Genomic DNA, 26198 nt, shown 5'->3' on the forward strand with positions numbered 1-26198 from the left:
TCTACATTCATGACTCAAACCACCAGTGTCACTGCTGCTAAAAAGAACCGTTTTGGCCAATCAAGAGCATCTTAATTACACTGACGATAATCGGATGTTGCGTATTGAAGAGGGATAGAGGGTTTTCAGTGCAGGGGCCTGGGGCCCTACAGGCAGCATCCAACCATTCGTAGCCTAATTTTGCTACACGGTTTCATCGCTGGGTGGCAGTAGAATCTCAGCTATGCCAGAGCCGTAGTGCTAGTAGGGCTAGTGACGTTGAATAACCTGTGTAGGCCTACAGTTGTCCGTGAACTTTGGTCTTTTACATAAATTACTGCAGGCGAAAACACTGAGAGTTACACATAGATACACTGATTCATAAAAAGATTGTTCACGATTATGCACTGAGTAACAGGCCTCCATGCGCTCTTCTACCACTTTTAGTCAAAAGTTAACTGACTTTATGTTTAGGCCTGTACTTCATAGCTTTTGTCTAAAGCGACTTACAATGACATCAATGTTATTACATTAACCATGACTCAAGGAAAATGAATTAGTGTGGTATGAGGTAAAATGAGTTTTAAGAAGATTCAAAAACTATCACTAGAACAAAGAGCACTGGGTAAATCATTCCGCCAACAAGAATCACTGTGACCTTAGTGTTGATGGAAGGCCGACATAGACACTCATCAGAGGAGGATGTATGACAAAATTTGTATGTTGTCTGTGGACTCTTAATCATTAGGCCTACAAGTAGACAAAACGTAGACAATTGGTGAGTTACTACCATTAGTTTATTCTCCAGCTTGAATCGTCTATATGTGCACTATACACTTTTATTATCTTAAACATTTTAATTAACCGTGATACAAATGTACATATTGTATTGATAAGAAAATACTGACATTTCCAGTACAAATCTATACCTTGGAATTTATCTGGCAAGCAAAAAAAAATGCTCATTATTTAAAAAAGAAAATGAAACAAAACAACTTTTAAAAGCCCCTTTTAGTGTATCCTGATACAATAAGATCTCTTACAGAAATGAAAGAATTCACAGTATGGAAAACAGCATAAGTATTCATATGTCTACATATAGGTTTGCAATTTTGCCTAATTGCTTTTAAAACCAAAAATAAATTGAGTTCAGTGTTGATAGAAGGTTCTCTTATTGGATCATGAATGAGTATGCATATACTTGCCGAAATAATGACAAATACATTTCTCAGTGGTTAGAAAATAAATACATTTGCTATGGTGATGATCCCCAGGTTTTGTGCAGTGGTTAGAATATTTGTAAAATAAATTAAAAAAAACATCTTCCTTAAAAATCCATTCATTATGTCATTCGCGTGTGGAGTATATTTAATGCACAACCATTTACTAGGGCATCCCCCAAGCCCTCTGTCCTACTTAGTGTACAAAACAGTTGATAGAGTGGGTCCTTTATGTGCTCTTTTCAGTGAATCCACATGGTACCTTATCCCATCAATCAGATGCTTTATCATTCTAATTGTGTACGTCTGCAGGTTAGGCCACATGTAAAGCAAGGAGTTGCTGAAAAAAGTTAGTGACGGCCCTACACTGCTTCCTTGAATAGATGGGCGGAGGATGTGTCCAGTCTGGTCTATCCAGTCTACTTGAGTCCAGTCCTTTATCGGGTCACAGTTACACATCTACGATTCTCTTCCAGCGACCACTGTCTAACGCTACATTCAAGGCAGAATGTCAATGAGATGTCACAATCTATTGGCTAGGGCATTTGTGTTGAAAAGGATACAGATGGTCAACTTCTAGGTCTTAAATCCTGTGTTGTGTTTACTTTCAGCTAAGGCTGAACATAAATGAAACACTATTGCTTTGGATATTTTTCAAAAGTTATTTCCCTCTATGAGACATGATATCAGATGTAATGAGACAAGGCTTGTGTATGAGAGAGGTACAAGAGAGCAGCAATCAAACCTTCTGGAATGTATGAGTCAAATAAGGTTTGACACTTGAGCCGTTATGCACGAAATTAAAAATAAAAGAGAAAACGGGCAAGCTTCCCAAATAGTGCTAGTAAAATCAGCTTCCCCTGAAATGCATCAAGAGGTACCACATCTGCTTGAAAGACTAACGACAGAGAACCTGCGTGAATGTGTAAGCGAGTGTGTTTGCTCAAGATGGAGAATGAAGTCTTGACTCATAGACCAGCAGGGAGTGTAGGCATTTTGGAACATGCCTCGCGCACGTGGACACCCAGTGAAACTGTGAGGGTGCTCAAGGGCCAGTCACATTTGGTTGGGTCTCGGTTTCATTAGGAGCCTGTGGCCTGTGTTGACTCAAGTTGTCACACCACTCACCACCTCTTTCTCTCTGAGCGTGCCTCCTACCCACACTGGGCTTACATAACCAGGCATATAATAACTAATGGTGGTCACGCTCCAGGTCACAAATAAAAGCTCCCTCATGCAAGATGCCCGACTGAGACAAAGTCAGATATACAACCTATAGTGCAAGAAATGGTAGTCATGTCGGAATAGGTTTCCATTTCCGAAGGAGGGTCGACTCATGTGGGTTTGGAATTCTGGGTGCTAATTCTGTGAGTGAGATGTCTAGACTTCCTGAAATATGAATTCATTCGTGATTAATGAAACAGGGGTCACCCAGATCGCCCAGGCACTCCAGTTATAATTACAGTGCTGACATTCACAACCCCCTTCATCAGCCTTAGTTAAAAAAAGAAAAGAAATAGAAATACTACGCATTTGTGCAGTAAAACACTCGTCATTTGTGAATATGTCTGTACACTTCAGAGTGCTATTTACGGCTGTCGGCATGCAAACAAAAAGGGAATGACGTAATAGTGAGCATCGTAAAAAAAAAGGAGGGTGTGGATAAATCACAAATAGACACTTAAGGAAAAAAACAAATACAGTTTAAGCAGGAATATAGCCCTTGTCGCTAGGGAGGGAAAAGGTGACAGATACAACTATGTATTGACAGTCCCTCCGAACACATTTAAAAAAAATAACCAAATGGAGGGGAGTGGTACCTTTCAGAGTCCGCACAGCATACTTATCCCATTCACTAAACTCCCATAGGGACAAAAGGTTATTCAAACAAAAACAACGACAAACAGAAACAACACAAAAACAAACAAAAATCATACATTTGCTGATTTGGAAGAGAAAATAAAATGTACAATCTTCAGTAAAACATGTTCCATCAGAGTGAAGGTAAGAGACATGTTGTGAGTGGTTATGGAGCCTAGCGCTGCGAGGGAAAGAGCTAAAGGCCCAGTAGTGTTTGCTCTTCATTGCAGACAATGCACTTTGCCAGTTGCTATGGTAACTTACATACATTGGGAGCCAGGAACTGATTTTTGTTCATGATGCACCTATTACTCTGATGACTTCCAGAGAAGTGCGGGGTGTTAGTCTGAAATGCTGACAGCAGATTGTCACAAAGTCATTGTGCCCGGAAAACTCTCTCTCTCTCTCTCTCTCTCTCTCTCTAACATCGTCCATCATTGTACCCAAAGTGCAGTGGGAGCCGATTTGCTGCCCTCTTGTGGAAGAACCATAGTGGACTGTCTCGCTCCACATAAATAAAACACAAGTGCTAGTACCAGTGGGCCTTTCCTAAGGGGTCACTATGGGGGGACAAAATGTCCATGAGCCACACAGTGTAAAGACAGGCATCATCAGTCCTATGGCACACATTACAAGTATTTGTGTGTGTGTGTGTGTGTGTGTGAGCACATGTGGCTTACTGATTTAAGAACATGTATGCAAAGACTGGGTCCCGCGTGCAGTCGAAACAATTTAACCATCAATTAATGCAGTGTTTGAAGAGCAGAGAACAGAGCCAACAGCGAACATTTCTGTATACGCACGAATATGAATGGTGTGGTACAGGTGTTTTTATGAATCTGTCTGTGTGTGTGTGTGTGTGTGTGTGTGTGTTTCTTTGTTTCTACAGTGTGATGACTGTGCCATCCTCCTCTAGGCTCCTCCTGTCCAGACCTCGGTCAGGTGTGCTCAGGGACCCAGCGCTGCCGCTGCTGGTCATGGCGCCGTTGTGCTGCCGCAGGTTCAGGTGCGGCTCGTAGCGGGGCAGCGAGGGCATGCTGCAGCTGGCCACAGGCCCCACCGCCATCGCCATGGGGATGGGCTGGGCCTCACCGCCCGCCTCGATCACCAGGTCCTCGTCGTCCTCGTCGCTCTCCAGCTCCTCCGAGCGGAAGTTCTGGATGATGTGCGTGGGCGTCATGTTGGCGGCAGCGGCTCCGGGCGTCGAGTAGCCGTAGAAGCTGGCGCCGCTGTCCGTGGAGCGGCCCGAGCTGCCCGAGGTGACCCCTCCGCTGCCACTGCCGCTGTTATTGCTATGGCGAACAACGTTGTTGCGCTGGTTGGCCGGCTTGACCGTTACAATCAGGTTGTGGCTGTTGGCGATCATCATGTCCGTCACCTGGTCCAGCGACTTGCCGGCCACCTCGATGCCGTTGACCTCGAGCACCTCGTCGTTGACGGCCAGCAGGCCGGTGCTCTCGGCCAGACCACCGGGCACCAGACGGGAGATGAAGATGCCCGGGACCTTCTCCAGCCCCTGTGGGGTGACGCGCACGCTGGAGCCGTCGCGGATGTAGAAGCCCAGCGGCTTCTCCTGGCCGTGCTTGTAGAGGCGCACGCGCCGGTGCGTCTCGGGCAGGATGTCCACGTCGATGATGGACGAGACGGGCCGGAAGTCGCGTGGCAGGCTGATGATGATGGGCGGCTTCTTGCGGCTGGCCTCTGGCCGCAGGAGCACCGCCGCCAGCACTGCCGGTGTCTTCTTGCGCGTCAGGGAGTCGGTGCCGAACGCCGAGTAATCGGCCTCCTCTGCAAAACAGGGAGAAAAACAGAGAAAGGTCAAATAGTGTTCTTTGTTTGTCTTACATTTCGCTGCAATGTATGTCTATTGTATACAAACAACTAAAACAAATTTGTGTCGGAGATGTGTACACACATACACGCACACGCACACACACAAATTTGAATCTTGAATCTTCCCTTGGGGATCAATAAAGTATCTATCTATCTATCTATCTATCTATCTATCAATCACACACTCACACACACACACACACACACACACACACACACACAATCATCCTATTATTACTCTTGTTCTGTACTTCTGTTAATTATAGAAGTTATAGTTATTATTCATTATTTCATTTTTTATTTTCTTTAATGGTCTTATTATGTTGTTGTATGGTACTATCAACAATAGCTTCAGCAACACTGCTTTTGCATACAGTCATGCTAATAAAGCAACTTTGAATTTGAATTTGAGAGACAGAGAGTGACCAAAGATATGTCTATTGTTTTGCTTTGGTGACACAGGCAAACAGTAGAGCTTATTTGATTTTGAGAGAGAAAGAGGACAGCAAGTGTGTGTGCGAGAGAAAAACGAGGAGAGGAGAGAGGAGAGAGATGCATTTAGACAGTTAGTTGTTACGTAATTGTTTTCTGCACTCTGGTCTAGCGTGGACAGCTCAGGAGAGCTGTCCCCCCCCCCCCCCCCCCAGCTGAGCGTCCGTGACTCTTTAGGCTTCCATGCTTGACTTTACTAATCTCATCTGCAATCTCCTGTACTGCAGCTGGGTGTGGAGGCCCTCTCACTCTCACTTTCTCTCCATTATCAGTGTTGTAAAAATTCTTCTGGGAGTTACTCATCGAACTGAGCTGCTACCAGTACCTGGACTCTCACCTTAGAGGAAATCATGCTCAGGATTAAAGGTCTTGAAAGAAAGAAAGAAAGAAAGAAAGGAGAGAGAGAAAGAGAGAGAGAAAGAGAGAGAAAAAAAACGCCCAACAATGCATGTAGGACAGAGTTAGGTCATTTTCCATTGGCCTTACCCAGGAGATGAACCCTGAAAAGAGTCCTCTGAGCCAGCTGGTATTGAACTTATTTAATAACAACAACTAATACACATTAAGCTCAATCCAGGTCTGTTTCCCAAACATTAATTAGAGTCAACAAAATAACTAGATGTACCGCATAGCGGTACAAAATATGACCGCCGCTCAGTCCTGTATATCCGTTCCGCGAAAATAAATCACACTTCAATTTGTCTCCATATTTTACTCCATCCCCCACTCTTGAAACTTTTGTGTATGCTTGTTTGGCATGCCTGAGTGTGTGTGTGCGGCTGCACAGAAAGTAGCCTACTGGTGCTGAAAAGGTGAATAGATTGTAGAATAGCCAAAGAAGATGTAGCATTGTTATAAAACCTTTAAAATCTCTAAACAATCACAAGTAGGGCAGTTCATCACAGTTCATCCATTGCAACTGGATTGATGAAAGGTCACTTACACCTGTAGGCTACATTGTATTTGGGAAAAGCAAAAGGTATCAGCATAATGTTATTTATTTATTTATTTTTTATGTATTTTTAAACAAAAACATCTCTGTGAGTTCCATGCCGTTTTCAACAGCTATCAAAAACAAAGGTCATTTTTGGATGGATGGATTTTTTGTGAATGTTTCTTCTTCTACATAAGATTTTAGTCATCTTTAGTTCATGTAATACTTTATTGTCAATGCACAAATTAAGTAACAGTAGTCTGAAACGTTATTGTTAATGCACAAATTAAGTAACAGTAGCCTAGTCTGAAACGAAACGCTGTTTTACATCTAACCAGTGGTGCAAATAACTGACATGTCCAAATGGGCCTTGATGAAATGCGTCGCTAGACTGTTCATACACATTTTAACGGGCCAAAGTTCGTTATTGTTAGTGCAAATATAGGCTGATTCATGTTCCCTTGCATTGTTTAACTGAGGTCCATGGCTAGTCTGGCTTTCATCAGACCAAGCTCAATCTTTTAAGAAATCAAAAAATAAATAGCGGGCAGATCAGGCTGGGTTCACCCAGCCTAGTCCATAGGCACCCGATATTGTTTAATTTTCCGATTGAGATATACACGCTCTGGCTATTCTAAATGCAAAAATGCATCAGGGAGTTATGACAAAACGGTAACTAACAAACTAGATCCTAATAGAAAGCTGTTAGCTTCCCTAAGCTACAGGTAGGATTATAAGGTAGGCCTATTTACAACATAAATTGTCAATAGGCTATGCTGGCGACACAAATAAAATCTCCTTTGGAAACCAATGGCTTACGCCTTACAGTATCAAGCGGACTTAAACTGTCATATCGTGGCGAAAAGTTGTAATAACATTCACGCAGCTCCATGAGTCAAGGAAAGCGCGAATGAAGTAGCCACTTCTAAATGGGACCCACTACACAGTAGCTTAAGGTGTTTTGCTAAAGCAGCCATAATGAAATGAAGGTGTCATTGTTTGGATACTTCACACACACGTGCTTTTTAATTTCACAGACTACAACTACCAAGCTGGAATCAAAGCACATCGATTCCCCTCTCACACCCTGCACGCACTTAAAACAAAATAAACAGGCGTCTCAGTCTCATGCATGTATAGGCAAAACTGTATCAGACCGGTGTAACGTTGGTAAATCTTCCATTGCACAGAATGATTTTGTAGCACGTGCAATAAATGACAGTCGAAAGATACAAACAGTGCTGCTATACATTTGCTTGGTATAACCGCATTTATAGTTTTCTACAAATGCAATAAATCAAATGCCTCCATCACTCAACCAACGCTAACGGTAACATTACCTAGGTCCTTATTGATATTACAAGATTAACGTACCTGCAGTAAAAACCAAGCATGTCCGATAAACATCCTCAGATTTATTTCGGCTTCAAGAAGAAATGGGAATTACACTTCATGTGAACATCGTCCTATCCTTATTAGATGTTCGCTGCGGTAAATTACAGTCCTTGTATGAAGCGTCCATTGTTTTTTCCAACCCACTTTTAACTTCCAACAAAATTACGTCTCACTGCAACGATGCGCCATCTAGTGGACAAACGACTACTTCTCGCCAATACTGAAAATGCAGCCATGATGATGATGATGAATATTTATTTTGGCTTTCTTTTAATCCTACTGAATTTGTAATTATGTATCGGCCGTTCTAATACCGATAGTATGTGGGTGCCTGTGTGTGTGCATGTGTATATGTGTGCACCGCCATTTACAGGCCAATGAGTGTACAGTAACTAAATGTACACATAACCTAATTTTTTTAGACCCCCCCATGGATGAAATTCTACGAAACTTGGCATACCTTGGTGGTGGTCCCCGGGGACGAAATTAAATTTTTCCGTAAAAGTCTAGTGGGGCTACATACCCACCAAATTTCATGTACCCCGGTGGTTCGGTGTCCCGGGTATCAATGACCAAAAATTCAGGGAGTAGATGACGGGAAAAAATCTTGAATTGTGTGCATGTGTGCGTGTACAAATTTATGTTTATGTGTGTGTGTGTGTGTGTGTGTGTATGTGCGTGCTTGTGTGTTTGCCTGCGTATGTGTGTTTGTGCATGTGCATGCATGCGTACATATGTCTACTGTGTGAGTATGTGTCATACGTATGATTACTGTGAATGTATGTGTGTGCGTGTGTATCTGTTTATGCACATGTGTGCACATGGAATGGGTTAACATGACCCCTGGAGGCAAACATACGGAAAAAATTGGTCATCCTAGGCCCTACAGTTCTCAAGATATTCACAGAGAACTGTGTCTGCCCTACCCTCCTTTCGGGGGGTCCAGTCCAGCGGGGGGGGGGGGGGGGGCTACAGATCAAAACGAAGAATGACGGTTCCATGCTATCCATGTGGGGGTACATGCCCACCAAGTTTTGTGTACCCCGGTCTTTCAGTGTCCCGGGAATCCTTGTTGGTGTACGTCACTAAATGTACACATAAATTATTTTATTGTAAGGCCCCCCATGAACGAAAGTACACAAAACTTGGCATGCATTCGGAGGGTGTCATAATGATCCTACACTTTTCATTTCGTGCAGTTTTGACCTTGTCAGCCAGAGATATTGTGATGAAAACACCTAATTTTTTGCTTTTTAATTTTTAACTAGGTGGCGCTATACATGAAATAAGTGGTAATGGGATGGGTTGACATGCCCCCTTAAGACCAACATACATAAAAAAGGTGGACCTCCTAGGCCCTACGGTTCTCGAGATATTCACAGAAAACTGTCTCCGGCCACCTACAGGCCAGTTGGTGTATAGTAACATAAATTAATTTATTGTGTGGCCCCCCATGAACGGAATTCCACAAAACTTGGCATGCATACAGAGGGTGTCATAATGATCCTACACTTCCAATTTCGTGCAGTTTTGACTATGTTAGGTCACAGATACCTTCAATTACAACACCTCATTTTTACTTTTTTGTGTTTAACTAGGTGGCGCTATACATGAAATGAGTGGTTATGGAATGGGTTGACATGGCCCCTTGAGATCAACATACAAAAAAAAAAATGGTCCTCCTAAACCCTACGGTTTTTCGAGATATTCACAGAAAACTGTGTCTGCCCTACCCTCCTTTCGGGGGGTCCAGTCCAGCGGGGGGGGCTACAGATCAAAACGAAAAACGATGGTTCCATGCTATCCATGTGGGGTTACATGCCCACCAAGTTTCGTGTACCCCGGTCTTTCAGTGTCCCGGGAATCATTGACGGAAATTTGGGCATGCGAAAAAGAAAAAAAAAAAAAAAAAAAAAAAAAAAAAAAAAACTCTGACTAAACCTATATGACCGCCGCTTCGCTGCGCGGCGGTCATAATGAATCAAGGAAAAGAAGAATATTTAGAGCATTGGACCAACCAAATTACCAACCAAAGTAGAATGAATCGCTATCTGATCCTAAAAAGAGAATATGAATTGGCAGAGTATCTAATGTCGGTCAGAGATACGAAGCAGAGCCACATCCTGGCTCAGTGACCACAACCTAGCAATAGAAACAGGCATACACAGAAAAACCTGGCTGCCAAGAGAACTAAGAATATGTGGTCACTGTCAGGCAGAGATAGTTGAGACAGAGGAGCACTTCTTTTTACTCTGTGAGAAGTATGGAAATCTAAGACGGACATTCTTCTCTAAATTCCAAACAGGTATCCCACATTTTCAGAATTGTGACAACAATTAAAAAATGGGCATACTTCTTGGCGAAGGATCTGAGGGACTCAACCTAAACAATCTGTAATGTATACACACATACTGTACGCACTCGCACATCATCCTATTATTACTCTTGTTCTTTACTTCTGTTATCGGTAATTCTAGATCCTCTATACCCCCCCCCCCCCCCCCCCCCCACACACACACACACACTTTTTATGTATTCATTATTTTATTTTTTATTTTCTTTAATGGTCTTATTGTGTTGTTAACCATCAACAATAGCTTTGGCAACACTGCTTTCCCATACAGTCATGCTGATAAAGCAACTTTGAATTTCAATTTCAATTTCAGTGAGAGAGCGAAAGAGAGAGAGAGAGAGAGAGAGAGAGAGAGAGAGAGAGAGAGAGAGAGAGAGAGAGAGACCAAAAATAGCAGGAGAAAGGGAGAGAGAGAGAGAGAGAGTGAGAGAGAGAGAGAGAGAGAGAGAGAGAGAGAGAGAGAGAGAGAGAGAGAGAGAATTAAAAGACAATGGTTAACCTGAGCATAATAATTATTAACATTCCCCAAGGTAATAATACACCAGTGACAAACGAGATGTCCAGCCCTGTTCAGGGAAACACTTTTTACAACTTAACAGTATCATTCAAAGACAACTTTGTTGTCACATGAGCAAACACTCTTTTAATGTATTCTTAAATAGAGGAAACACAAACACAGACAGGTGAGCTGCACAAAACAGTACAGGTTAGTGGTATTCACCTGCTGTGAGGCTATGAGTTGGAATTGCTAGATGAACTGGTTGTTAAGGTGAAGATACATGGGGCAAGCTTTTGAGCAATGTTGCTCGGCAACCAACATAACCATTTCCATTTATTCCGATTGGATGATCATGACAGTGATGTCAACAAACAGGAAACTGGTTTGCCGACTTCAAGTAAGCTAGCGCAGTCCATATAAATGGGAACAGCAACATTGCCCAAAAAGTTGCTCCATGCATCATCAGCTTTAGAGTGAATGGAGTCCCCTGCTAAGCTTATTATATGGCCTGGAGCCGAGCTACAGAGTGAGCTGTACTGTACACAGACACTTGCTTGTCACCAAACAGCACCTAGTGACAAGCTTCTCTAAATTCCAGCGCTCAGGACTAAGAAAGCATTTGGGGTCAAAAATATCCCTACATCAACCAGGCCCACTCATATTCTCTCTCTCTCTCTCCCTCACACACACACACACGGCAAACACAAAAGCTCAATTGTGCACCAAGAGCAGCAATCTTCTTTGATTCCCATGAGATGAAGGGTATCTGCATGAACCTGCAGGGCTCCTCACTGCCTGCACTTCCCATAGTACTGCACACCGGCTGGATTGCTAAATAACCAGCCTGGATGTACATAAAGTAAACTAAACTAGAAAGATACTAATGACCGACAGAAGGATATTAACACACCAACTGTAAAACTCTTCCGTGTTCCTCAGGTATTGTAGACAAAAGTGTTGTCAAATGATTTATGTATGTAAAAAAGTGTGATGGAAAATAGTCATTGAAGCTAAATATATGTTGTTTGTTCAAAGTGCACCCATTTTCAGGGATTATAATATCCATATAAAACTGATTTATGTTATATGAGGTATTTAAAGGGCCATCAATACTCAAATGTCAGTTGATTTATGAAATAAACGACTATCTAACACCTGCAGACTTGCAGATACTTCAGCAAGCCACAACTCAGTACCAGGATTTCTAGGAACATACACAGAGCACACGCACATACATGCCTTTGAAACGTAGACTGGCATGGAGAAGCATCAGAAGAGCCGACAAACCAGTGTGGATGTTTCCACATCTCTTCCCACATTCTTTCCCCCTCTCAGACAGCCTTTCATTCCTCTCACTCCTTCTCAATCTCTCTCTATCCATCTCTTCCTCTCTCCTTCACCCATCTCACTCGCTCCTCTTCTCACCCCCTCCCTCTCCTATATCAAAGTAGAGAGACTAACAATGGGGTTATAGTGGATGTAGATGGGGAGTGGAGGGGACAGCTCCTGAGGGCCACTTATAAAGGCTTCATATAGACAGCTACTTCCTCTCTTGAGAGGAGAGAGCCTGGAACACACACATGTATACATACACGCTCGCATCCACGTCTGCATATCCAGAAGCACACACATGCCGACACGAACATGCACACATTCGTAGTATACGGTATATTTAGCAGGGTTAATTCTGTTTCCCTGAATTTCCTCGCATGAATTAGTCGCATGAGCTTTTTTGTTATGAGGGACACTTTTTGACACTCGCATTACATATACATAGTATAGGGTTTAATCAGTGCAGGTGCAAACATCGGTGTTTACGCAACCTGAAGTCATTCTGGTTTATGACTGTATGGCATAGCTGCAACGTGACACACAAAGTCACACACACACTCACTCTCTCTGAATGTACCATAAATGACACACTGGCATGCCTGAAAACACCTAATACTCTCACCATAGAAACTGGTGCATTCATGATATCTCATTACGAAAACACAAAACCCACAGGCATGCATTCCAATTCAGAACAAACACACACAGAGATGCATATTAATCATTAATGGGAACTTGGGAACACACACACACACACACACACCATGCTTAGATACTAAACATTAACCAACCAGTTATACTCCCACGGTCACTCACTGACCCCTACTTATACACCCACATATTGTTTTAGCTGAGGTAGATACATAGAGGTGCTGAGTAAGCAATCGATACCTTGGGCCTTGATTAACAGCAAAGAGTTGTGTGCTTAAAACCCCAGTGCACAAATTCAAATGCTCAAAGCATGCTTCATTCCAGGCAAAACCCGCTGCATTCTACTTCTGTAAACAAACCAATTCAACCTTTGCTACACCATTCTATTTTAAGACACAGATATTTTAACTGTATGATGGAAATACTTTCAGGGGCTGCAGGTGTCCAAATACAACGGAGCTTCTGCCTTACAGGTTACTGAGGCCAACATGGCATGATTTGTCATGTGATGATGGGGGAAGCAACAGGTAACTGTTACCTGGCCTCGCCATGTATAGGGCCCTCAGCCTCTTCACCAAAGGTCACATTACATTTCCTCATTTACCTTTTATTAGGCCTCTGGGTAGGATCAATAACAGCCTCCTAAACACATGCCACTTCCTGTTTGTATGTGTGGTTCGGAGGCTTCTGGAGTTTGTAAGTGGGTTGGGTTAAATGATCTGTTGTTGTTGTTGCCACTGGGTAAAGTTCAAGTTCAAATGATAATGAAGACCTGGATCAATTACCTATATTTAACACCTGAGCTATGGTATAAAATTGGTACAGTAGGTGAATAACCTATAAGGAATTTATGGTCTTTCCAACAATTCATCTGAAAACATCAGCCATGAATAACTGTAAATACAACACTGAATTGTGAATGCACATTCATTGTCATACACTTTATATTATTAGAACACAATCTCCATCTCCAGACATCGTCATGCTCTCAGGGGTACAAAGAAGTGAAAATCGACTGGAGCCAACCATAACCATGAACAATCAATTAAGAAGTGCAAATTGCCAACCATAAATATCCCTCTCTCAATAATTTACTAAATCTTATTATCTGATGTCAAAAAGCCCCAACTGGTTACTGAATTTTAAGTACCATCAATTCCCTGAGGTTCTGCAGTCAGTATCAATAAGAGCCTCCTCTTGCTGCTTGTAAATGTGGTTCAGACTACAAAAGTAAAGGGGCCATGTAATTGATCTTATTATTGACTTATTGATCCTATGGTTGAAGTTCAAATGCAAATGATGATATGAGGACATTGATAAATTACCTATATTACACATGGTGATGCTATGGTATGGTCTGACATTGGTAGATGAGTAACCTAGCAGTTAGGAATACAATAACATTACAGTTTTACTGGAAACAATTACTCACTCATGAGAGTTTCACAATGACAAGTGCAGTTTTTTTTTGGAGTCATTTCAAGTCACATCCTAACTCAAAGCTATTGCTCCCTCATAAGGATTTCTTGACATTACCGGAGTCTGCATTACTAGTAGATAATTACTGTTTACTTTAACCAGAGAGATATTTGTCAAGGTAAAACCGATGGGACTTGGAAGCCTTGCATTACTATGGAATGGGGATCAACAGATCCCATTTCTCAAGCAGATAGCAGCTGACTGGAACCCAGCCGCCCCAGATCCCAACCAGATCTGGCCCAGGCAATCCGCTCCAGAATGTTCCGCTATCTGAGCGATCGCAGCAGAGACAGCAGCCGGACACTAACAGAAGCTCTCTTGCTTCTATTCACCAGAACTAACATGATACTCCACTGTCTGTGTAATTAGTCACTGTTGGGCATAGACAGGAAAGGAGGAGGGGTGTGTGTGTGTGTGTGTGTGTGTGTGTGTGTGTGTGTGTGTGTGTGTAGTAGTAGTAGTAGAGGGGAGGAGAGAACTGGAGGAGCTCCATCAGGTAAATATGACACCGACTTTACTCAGGTAACTCAACCACTGCCTCACTTGGGAGCGTGCTAGTGGTGAGGCAGCCAGGGCTTTCCTTGCGGTTTCACTGAGGCGTTGAGGTCCTGGTTCCTGGTTAGTGCCACCTCAGTCACACCATTGACACAATCTAAAGGGATACTAGTGGACCTACCCTGTGTAAAATAAAGTCAAATCCTGGGCAGGAACATGCAGTAACTGGGTGGCAGTTAGCTTTGACATAGACATTTAGGTTTAAAGTTAGAGTTCAATTCTTTCCATTTTTAGAAAGGGTTTGAGTCATATCCTCAAGGGCTTGTACCCTGTCACCTATAGACTGTGAGAAAACATAACCAATGAATTAAAAAAATGTAAATAGCCAACATAAATGGGCTATATCTCTCTTTGTCTTATGAAATGTCAAAAAGCCCTACAGATGACTGATTTTTTTCTATAGTCATTTAATAAGATGATGCATTTATCTCTCCATATGAGCACATGCTTTCGCTCCTTGTCTGCTGAGCTGGTCTGCTCCCACATGGTGCGCTGCGTACCATGGTGTTCCAGTTACCGAGCGATAGGGTGGTGGTGGTGGTGGTGGTGGTGGTGGTGGGGTAGAGGGGAAGGAGGGTGTAACAAATGGCTATTAAAGAACAGAGAAAGAGAGAGGGATGTAGGGTGAAGGAAAAAAAAAACTTTCAATAGGGATAGAATTCTTCAAGTGTTGCTATTCTGGGCTCCACGTACATACTGTACCTCTGCAGTACTGCTATGACAATCTATGCTATGATAAATAAAGCAGGGGATAGGGAGAGAAAAAAAAAAAAAGAGAGAGAGAGAGAGAGAGAGAGAGAGCGAGAGACAGAGACAGAGAGAGACTGAGGAGAACAAAGATGATCTTGAAAATATTTACAAAACAGTAATAACAAACAGTCCTTCATGACAAAGTAAAGCTGAGAATGATGGGGGGTGGGGACTAGCTGCAGCATTAGAGTGAGTTAGAGGAGGAGGCAGACTTCTGGAGGACCTCTCTTGGTGAGTCATGCCAGTGTGACTAGTCTCTCAGTCAGAGCAGTGCCAGGTGGTCAAGGGTGAACAGGCCGGAACTCAGAGAGATGCATACTGTACACCATGCAACATGTGTAGCTTTCTTTACTGGGTGAAGGTCAAGTCTGTGTGTGTGTGTGTGTGTGTGTGTGTGTGTGTGTAAGTAAGTAAGAAAAAGACAGAGAGAGGGAGGGAGAGAGAGAGAGAGAGAGAGAGAGAGAGAGAGAGAGAGAAAGAGGCAGCGTATGTGTGTGATGGAGGGAGTGAAAGCAAGTGTGTGTGATTGTGCGAGTGTGTGTGCACGCACATGCGCACAAGTGCTCCTTCTGTCTGCTGTCACTGTGGCTGCCGCATACATACATCATCATCATCATCATCATCCCTTTTCTTGCTGACAGTGCTCGTTTCTTTCCCATTTTCTCACTCTCCCTCTCTCTTCCCCTCATCGTTATTCTCTCCCTGTCACGGCGGGGGACGAATCTGGGCCGCTCTGCCTCTCCCCGTCATCCAGGAGCAGCTCCCGCCGCTGGGCCGAACTGGACAGAGAGGGTCCCTTCCTCCAAGGCGAGGGGCATGTGGTGGAGGAGGAGGAGGAGGAAGAAGAGGAGGAGGAAGATGAGGAGGAGGAGGAAGAGGAGGAGGAGAAAGATGAGGAGGAGGAGGAAGAGGGGGAGGAGGAGGAGGGGTGGGCAGCACTGTCTGGACTGAACCCTAGCTGGGGGACCCTGCCACTCAGACGTCTGAGGAGACACTTGGCTGGGGACAGGAGACTGCTGCTCAAGCTCACGCTGCTCCTGACCTCACTGCTCTGCCTGTCCTGTAGCGAGCACTCGGACCCGGGGTCTGCTGAGACAAAACGACCTGCTGAGGTGACACACACACACACACACACACACACAATGTACACACACACACACACACACACACACACACACACACACACACGAACAATGTACACACATACACACACACACACAATGTACACGTACGCACGCACACACACACACGAACAATGTACACACACACACACACACAAGCAATGTACACACATACACACACACAATGTACACGTACGCACGCACACACACACGCACACACACACGCACACGCACACGTACGTACACACACACACACACAATGTACACGTACGCACGCACACACACACACGCACACACACACAGAGGCTTTTAGAAGGTGATTTCAACAGTCGCCGAAGCATATTTCCCACATTTTTCCCCTGTAATGTCATGTACAGTATGCCTGTACAGAAGATACATTGGCATTTCTTCTCCTTTTCCTGGTTTCATCAGCCCTTTACCACCTATTCACCCGACTCTGATGAGAGGAGATGCCAGCACCACCTAATCCATCTGAGATATTTCAGACCTGCATGAGGGGTGTGTGTGTGTGAGTGCGTGTGCGTGCGTGCGTGCGTGCGTGCGTGTGTGTGTGTGTGTGCCACCTGGGCGGACTCTCAAGGGTGTGCTGGGAAGCCCGAGCAGGGCCCCGATAACGGAGATTACGTACCATAGAAACAGCCCCGTCAGTCCAGCACAAGTGCATGAAAACTATGTGAATAATCCCTTCACTTCGGGGCCCATGATAAGCAGAGAGGCATGACGGCCACAGGGCTGGGACTCTCTCAGCGTGGACATTGTCACTTTCTTAACAAAGTATATCAAGAAGGTGTTTACGCTGTGACTGACACTGACGACAGTTTTGGAAACTCAGAAAAGGTCGTTGATGCTGTTTTTTTTTTTTTTTTAACAGTTCTGTTGTTTTCGATTAACATACATCACCATCTCTCTGAGAATGTCAACACCAGTGAGCTGAACGGAGAAGGATGGAAGCTTCAGAATAAAACCTTTTCTTCCATAAATTAGACAAACCTGTGTCACAGACTTCTTAGTACATTTGCACGCCCACTCTTTCTCCAGCGTTAGCCAAATATAGCTCCAACTCTTGCCCTCTCTCTCTCTCTCTCTCTCTTGATCATCAACCGTTACTGCACTTGGCAATCAGTCCTTTCTTTCCTCTCTTTCTCTCTCTCTCTCCCTTCCCCTCCATCTATCCATCCCTCACATTACTGCCCTCTGCAATCAGTCTGCCTTTCTTTCCTCCCCATTCTCTCTCCCCCTCTCTTTCTGCATGCTCTGTTACTGGTTAATTCCTTTCACTCTTGTGTATGGGCTGCTGTCCTCTCTAATCTACCCAGTAGTAGTGATCAGAGTCTGGCCACATTCCACACAGCGTTACCCCCCCCCCCTTCTCCCTCACACACACACACACACACACACACACACACACACACACACACACACACACACACACACACCCCTCCTCATCCCCCTCCTCCTTGGTCCCTTCCCCCATCCAGAGGCCTAGCTTTCACTGCCTCTGCAATGAATTCCTCCCTCTCTCTCAAACTGCCTCAATTTCTCCCTCTCTTCAATCACCATTTCCTCTAACCACCTCTCCTCTCTCTTCTGTAGCATCTCTTCTCTTTCGCTCTCTTCTCCCCATCCCCCTTTTCTCCTCTGACGCCTTGTCAAGCTTTACACACCAGCAAATAGATTCTCATGTATTTAATACTTCAGTCTCATTCATTCACTTCATCTACACAATCTAGTACTGCATTCCCTCTTCTGGCATTTGTCATGCAGTCACACACCCAAGCAAACACACATACCCGCACACGCCCACAGACTAGGCTCTCAGCCGATTTGACTGGAAGGAAAACCAATCCTTGAGCCACCCTTCCCCGGACTGAAACTATGGGCGAGGGCTCCGATGTCAACGCACAGGTAAACACACACACACACACGGGCACCCACCCACGTCACACACATGCATACACATACTGATACAGAAAACTAAACACACGCTTTCACAAGGGAGGGGAGGAGCGCCGCCCTGATAGGGAATGTTTACATGGCTGCAGTCTCCGTGGCAACGCTCCACTCGACAGCCCGGGCACGCCTTGGCTACCCTGCCCTTGCCCTTGCCTTTTAGGATGCCAGTCAGGGGCCCTCTGGCCAGGCTAAATGAGCCACCAGAGGAGCATGGACACCAAAATGGCCACCACCTGTCTGTAATGCTGTAAATGTTATAAGACATAAGACTAAAACAGATTGCAAGCCGAACAAAATTTTAAAAGAAAACTTCTCATTATTTAGGACAGTGTACCTGATGTTTACTAAGAGCTCTCCTACCGTCAACAACATTACACTGCCAACTGTGGTCACTACAGCACTGTTGCTAAGTGAGAAAAAAAAAAGTACAAATATTTACTTTGGAACATTGTATTTACAGTTCACAAGATGTTCCAAAATGAACAGGTTGTCTTACAATAAAACAACATTATTATTACCAAATCAATGGTACTACGGGGATGAAATAGATCCCATAAATGAGGAAGGGGAACTTACTCTGCTTGAAGTTACTAGCATTTAGCATCACTTTAAAACAAACCTAGTAGTAATAATCTCAGCAAGTTGCAGGACAACCAAGCTCTGAAAATATAACCAGGCAGCCTCAGAACTAACAACACTGAACCAAATGACTGAATTAAGGAAGAGAAATAAATGTGATTGTCTACATTATTTATTATTCAGAGATTGATGAGAGAAGCGAGACTGGCATAGAGACTGGCCGCGGTCAGCAGTAAGTGGCTGGTTCCACCAGGCTCAGCAGAATCACTACAGAGGCTTGACTGACTGACTGAGTGAGTGAGTCAGAGGGGAGGCTGCAATAACAGCCTGAATGACAGAATAATAAGCTGAATCTTCAGCATGGCGATGAACAAAAAAAACAAGGCTGTGTAATTAAAGGCAAACATGGAGCAGGGAAGAGATGACGCAGCAATCAGGGCGGCCAGCAAGACACGGAAAGATCCAGAACAGGATGCGTCCAGTCATAAAAACACACACACACATGCACATCATCAGACAGCATGTGTAGCAAGACTGTAGACAAAGACAAAACATGTAGACACCTTGAGCAAAGAATATTAATGCACTAATTCGCTTGACTGTAGTCTGTGTGTGTGTGTGTGTGTGTGTGTGTGTGTGTGTTTAAGGAGTGTGTTTGACTCTGTGAGTATGTATGAAAATTAATTTGTGCCAGTGGGTGCATACATGAAAGGTAATGTGTGTACTGAAGTTTGTTTACAAACATGCAAGTGGGGCAGCCGTGGCCCACTGGTTAGCACTCTGGACTTGTAACCGGAGGGTTGGCGGTTCGAGCCCCGACCAGTGGGCCGTGGCTGAAGTGCCCTTGAGCAAGGCACCTAACCCCTCACTGCTCCCCGAGCGCCGCCGTTGTAGCAGGCAGCTCACTGCGCCGGGATTAGTGTGTGCTTCACCTCACTGTGTTTTCACTGTGTGCTGTTGGTATTTCACTAATTCACCGATTGGGTTAAAAGCAGAGACCAAATTTCCCTCACAGGATCAAAAAAGTATATATACTTATACTTATGCAAATTTGCGCATCAGTGTCTAATGTGTTTCTAAGAATATGTCTGTGTGTGCGTGTGTGTCTGTGTGTGTGTGTGTGTGTGTGTGTGTGTGTGTGTGTGTATGGATTTACACATCGGTATGTCATCTGGCAACCTGCTCCCTACAGAATCCCCAGTCATTAAATCCCACTGAGCATGGGCCTCTTCTCGGCTCCCATGGCAACAGGTAAACAAGCACGAGACAAGTGCCACTGAAGTCAACTAAAACTGTGCAAGGGAGAAAGACAGAGTTTGAATGAGTGTGTGTGTGTGCGCGTGTGTGTGTGTGCTTGCATGCACGTGTTGTTGAAAAGCTTCGAATGGCTTTGTGAAAGTGTATAATTTGGATGCTGTAGCTACTGAAAAAAGAAACGGCCAAGAGCCTGCTACGCGGGCCACTTCAATATGCAAAACAGCTTCCACTGAATGGTCCCCACACTCTCACTCACTCACACACACTCACTCACTCACACACACACACACAAACAACAGCAGAGAGACGACAAACAAGGATGCTTTCATGCCTGCAACCATATCCTCCTACACGCATACATTTAAACAAACCCTCCACACACTCACACACACACACTCCAATGAAACGTCATTTAGTCTTACACATACAAAGGCTAACACAAAGAATGGCTTCTTCTTAACAACAACAAAAAAATACTGCATAGTGCATTTATTCAGATACTGCGTGACAACTGAAATACAAAGAAAACACAAAGCTCCATCGCCACCACAAGTCTTCATACTGCCAAGCCAAATCCCAGACATCTGCATTACAGAGTCCTTTAAGAGGCTGCTGTCACTCTCCATCCAAGTATTGTTAGAGTAAAAAATGCCTCTCCAGTTGCTACAACAACCACCTCCCCAGACCAACAAAAAATATATCAAGAAAGTGGGAGAGGCCAAAGGAGGCAGTAAAAGACACGGTGAGAGAGAGAGAGAGAGAGAGAGAGGGAGAGAGAGAGAGAAATGCCAAGGACAGAGAGAAGTAAAGAGGGACTCGTTGTGCATCTGTGAGTGACTGCTAGAATAGCCTACAGACCACAGTGGAGAGCACTCAAGACCAAGATGGTCACACAGAAGAGACAGAGAGAAACTCTGTCACCTGGAGACCCAAGGTGCTTCTATCAGAGCCAGGGACTACAGAGCGAAAGCAAAAAGAAGCAAAACGAAAAAAGAAAAAAGACGCCACAGGAAAGTCTGATACAAGCAGCATGGCAGGCGACAGGATAAGACCCATGAGGAACGAGTCGGGTCTGAGTCCTGTGGAGATTAATAGGTGGCCCCCCCACCCCAGCTGGGGTCTTTCATCCTCAGCCCTCCCCCCAGCAGTGATTATGTAAGAAGCCATCCACAGTGAAAACACGGGTCAAACAGCTAACCTCAGTGATGCACCTACAGGGAGTGGATACATGGATGCTGACAGACCAGTGTGATCCGACTCATGTATTTAACTATTTATCGATTAACGCTGGTGGCAATTAACACATAAACTTATGTAGATTATTTACAAATTTGAACATTCTCTCACCTGAGGTCTAAAAGGGCAGCACCTACTAACCTCAACATCCTGCGAGCTTACCCTGTGGTACCACAATGTGCAGAATTAAACAAGATACTAACATGGCCATTCAAGGAGGCTATGGGTGAGCGACCCAAAAGAGGCAAAAAGAATCCTTTCAATGAACTCAACTGTTGACAATCCCCTGTATTGTTAGGAAAAGGAGGGGTGGAAGCCTCTCTGTGTGTGTGTGTGTGTGTGTGTGTGTGTGTGTGTGTGAGAGACACCCGTTGCAGCGGCAGGACACAGCGGGACATTAGCGTCTAGCGTGTAATTGAAACACAGGCCCACACGGCGTTAAACTGTGACCCCTCTAATCCCCTCCTGACAAAGTGGCTTAGCATCTATAGGTCATATGGTACACAGAGACAGCTTAGAACCAGGCGCCCCACAACCTCGACAGCTCACTGGGGCCCAAACAAGCGGAAAAATACAAACTCGGGGGGTAGGTCTGCACAACTCTGACAACCATGACAACCATGCATCAGAGTCTATTTAAAGAGTTAGAAACAAGAAAGCAATCATAGACATCAACATTAAGAACATATCAGTCACTGGCATACGAACAAAGCCAAGGCAAAAAACAGAATAACTAGACAGTGAAAAAAAAACCTAAATAAAACAAAAAAAAAGTTGACATCAATACTGTCACACTTTCTACAGAAGCAGTGACTTTGGAAAGAAGAAATAAAAATAGCTGAAATGTCAGCACCAAAGAGAACCCATGTGTGAAACACAGATGGCTGTGCTGAATACTAATGCTACAAAATAACACGGATTAAAACGCCTTCAGACTCATTACGTTCACTACAACTGGAAAACTTACTTGACTTAATCCTGAGCATCTAGACAAGCGAGGCTTACCGCCTAGTACCCAGCACTCTTTACACTTTGTGATTAGATCAGTTGTGATCAGATATCAGCTGAACATCCTCCACCAAAAGACATCCCCCACCAGGTGCTATATCTTAGGGCACAACTGCCAAATGCAGCAGAGTAGAAAAATAGAACACCATGGGGGCTTCGGATGACTTAATTTCAGGCCAACTGTGGTTCAGGACACCATCTACACATGCTGCTCCCCTCTCCCTGAACACTGCTGACACATTTAGACCACCTTCCCATCTAATGGCATCTAAACTAGTGCGAAGAACAGTTTAGGAACGATCAGCCTTGTACAAATAACGGCACATTAGATAGCAAGAGGAGTCTTTGCCAAGTAGACCAAGCAGAGATACTATTCTAAGGCAGCATTCGGAGATACTATTCGAAGGCAGCATTTAAAAACAAATTTCAAACCTCAGTACCACACAAATCATATGTGTGTTTGTTGTTTCAATGATGCCGATACAAAACACTAGGGTTTTTAGGGCTCTATTGTTATCTCCAAATCAACAAAATATCCAAAAAAGTGCATGAAGGAACTAGGCTTATGCATGGTGCCTGATTCACAATCTCACCAGCAGTCTGTTCACATGGGCCCAGTGCTTACCTTGCCTCTGTAGGAAGAGGCGGAGCAGAGGTGTCGCCGTGGAGATGGCCTTGTGGTAGTTGTCATCGTTGTTGATGGGGAGGAGGTCTCCGTGCACGTCCGCGTAGCCCACCAGCAAGTCCACATTGGGAATGCGGTGGACATGCTGCAGGAGTCCGTAGAACTCATCAAACTTGCCGGGCTTGGACCGGTCTAGAGAAAAGCGGCGGAACTCTGCTCCAAACTGGACAGGTGTAAACAGAATATGAACAAAGAAAAAAGATTAAGTATTTACTATAATTGAGAAACAAAATATATTGCTAGTATATATATATATATATATATATATATATATATATATATATATATTCCACAGACACATCCATCCTCAGACAAAGAAATTAGTCACAGACAACAACCCCAACAACAACAAATGAAAAATCTTCCCATCGAGGTACAGTACCCACTGCAATACAATAAGTTAGGCTGCTATTTAGTGGCTGGTGTGCGCTTGTTCCTTCAGTGCACTACACATCATGGCAGTGAGCACAGTGGGAAGGGGGAAAAAGAGATTAGGCCGCTGGGGAAATGGTGGGTTTGGGGTGGGAGTGTTTGCGGGTCATTGGTCAAGGGTTTCTTCTCATGGAACATACAATGGGGGGCAGAGAGATGGGTGGCGGCTGGGGGCTGGAGGTAACAGTGGTCTGACGGCGCTGACAAAGCTCTTTGAAACGGTCAGACAGAAACCACTGGCAGGTTTATTGACATATAAATAAAGGTCTGAGGATGGCGTACAGTTTCACCTACACAAACTGCTTTGCTTGGGAAAACCCTTCTGAGCGTTTGCATCAAAAAAAAAAAAGCAAAATGGTATGATTGTGTGACTATAAGCAGTAAAGACAGAATAATGGTGGTACTACACTACTTGTCTGACTAACAAAACAAAAACACAGACTCGCTAAAAACCAAATAGCCAAGAGTGCCCAACAACGGAGCAACCCTGGCATCTCTTCCATAACCAATACTTCCCTTCACCCTGAATTTCAAAGTTCCTCACATTTCAATTTATACTATGCTAAATACTCCAGTGCTTAAAGTAAAGTCTTTAAGACCATACACTGCATACCAATGACGGTAAAAAAAAAAACAACAACAGTTATTTACAGTCATTGGTGCATACCATTAAGACCATTAATCTACTTTGCGAATGTAGCCTGTAGGATAGGCGTATAGGCTACTACTGTATGTATGGCATCTTAAACTGGTCACAATACGGTGAATGTAAAAAAAAAATATATGACCATGTAATACAATCTATAGGCAATAAAAAAAAAAAAAGTGTACCTCCCGAAATCAGTCAGCAGAATGTAAAACTGTCCTGGTGCTATGAGTAACGTTAGTTAGAAAACGACACAGGGCAAGCTGGTGAGCGAATTCTCTATGAAAGGCTGAGGCATATCCCTCTTCTTAAAGTACGCAATGGCCAGAGTTCAGGAGGACAGACTCTAGACGGAAGGGAGCCAAATCACCTGAGCTGTGACACCTGCGCATGCCATCTGCAAGTGACGAGGATATCTATTTGAATTCGAATTCATACTTTGGTACACGCAGTTAAATATTCCGATCGTTTCTAGCGAGGCTTTCGTGCAAATAACGCATTTATTACAAACATCTCACATTCAACCATTTATATCATAACTTAGGCCTACATGTAAATTAATTTTAGACCGTGCATATCCATTGAAGTTAAAGTTACAGAACTTTGTGTGACGTTACCGCATCGAGCGTCGTTTTTAGACTGACAGTGACAGTTTTCACACAACACGCCATACATTTAACTAATGTTAACAATTATTCTAACATAAAGTTAGGAAGCCGTCAGCTGGGCTACCTAATAGATGATATCTTGAAAGTCAACGTAAGCCAAACTAAAACACTCTTTCGTGCTTATGCGCTTCCTGTGATTCTGAAAAAAATCAATCTATTAAAGAAGTTCTAATACCTAGACTAACCCTAAAAAAACTTTTGATTAAGTTATTGCCTTTATAGTAAGCCTTATGAACCTATTCCCGATGTCAGTGACAACACCTGGCAACTCTTCAGCACTCCACAACAATTCCTGTTTGACACTTGTTCTCGCGTTTACTTGTTCATCTCAGAGTAAGCTAGGCTAGCTCTATCAAGAAGTTAATCTAGCTAATGTTGGCTAAATAATCAACTCTAACGATCAGAACCAGGCAGGAGGATAGTAAGATAGGAGCAGTCAAGCGACAGCAAATCCTGTTTAGCCTACATAAATGAGACATGTTACACACCGACCAGATACTAGACTCCCACAAAGTCATGTATCATATTTAACGTTGGACAGACGTCTAAAAAACCTATAACTACGAAGAGAAAGTAAATCGAATACACACCTTGCTCTTCACCTCCACGGTGCTTAGAGTTCGGTTGCTCGGCACTCGGTGGTTTTTGTTCATCTTTCGCTAGCAGGACCCCGCCACAGCACGCACTTGCCCTCCCGGGGGGCTCCCCTCATCCGCCTCGAACTCGTTGTTCCAACTGAAATTAGACTAATTCCAGGTGACCAACTATTTCCTGACGCGACAACTCCAGTTCGCAGCTTGCCTGCTTTTACTGCGAGAGCGGTGTCGCCTGTCAAAGAAATCTCTCCAAAACTCTAACGTTACCCCGTCCTCTTATCCACATAGTCGCCTCTCCGTGTACTATGATGGCTAACTACTTTACACTGCCTATGACGCTATACGCACCCAGGAAACGGCTGTGGGCTACAGCCTCGTTTCCAATAGGCGCGCGCACGCCTGGGCCTAACGCGAGTTCCCGATTAGTCCTAATGTCATGCGTGCACGTTACACTAAAATCCTAGACTAAAATAATAAACTGGTTAGTCTACATTTCATTTATTATACCCATAATTACTCCGTGTTATTTCTACAACTAAAAGCCTCTAGAAATATGCACAAATACGGCTGACGGTGTATAAACAAAAACTCCAATGTTCACTTTAATCTCTATTGGGGAAAAACTTGAAAATTGAATGGAATGCAGTCAGTGGTGTATTGGATG

The 26198-nt window shown here is 43.9% G+C and overlaps 1 protein-coding gene across 1 annotated transcript; it reads right to left on the minus strand.

The window, feature by feature from the left end:
* Positions 1 to 758: 758 nt before the first annotated feature.
* pard6b (par-6 partitioning defective 6 homolog beta (C. elegans)) lies at positions 759 to 25911 on the minus strand. The gene is made up of 3 exons (XM_042098740.1): positions 25529 to 25911; positions 23133 to 23355; positions 759 to 4847 (listed from the first exon to the last, which is right to left on the minus strand). The coding sequence occupies exons 1-3, from the start codon at positions 25589 to 25591 to the stop codon at positions 3943 to 3945; spliced, it is 1191 nt and encodes a 396-aa protein (XP_041954674.1). The 5' UTR covers positions 25592 to 25911; the 3' UTR covers positions 759 to 3942.
* Positions 25912 to 26198: the final 287 nt, after the last annotated feature.

This window comes from Alosa sapidissima, chromosome 7, assembly GCF_018492685.1.
Source record: "Alosa sapidissima isolate fAloSap1 chromosome 7, fAloSap1.pri, whole genome shotgun sequence".
Lineage (NCBI taxonomy): Eukaryota > Metazoa > Chordata > Actinopteri > Clupeiformes > Clupeidae > Alosa > Alosa sapidissima.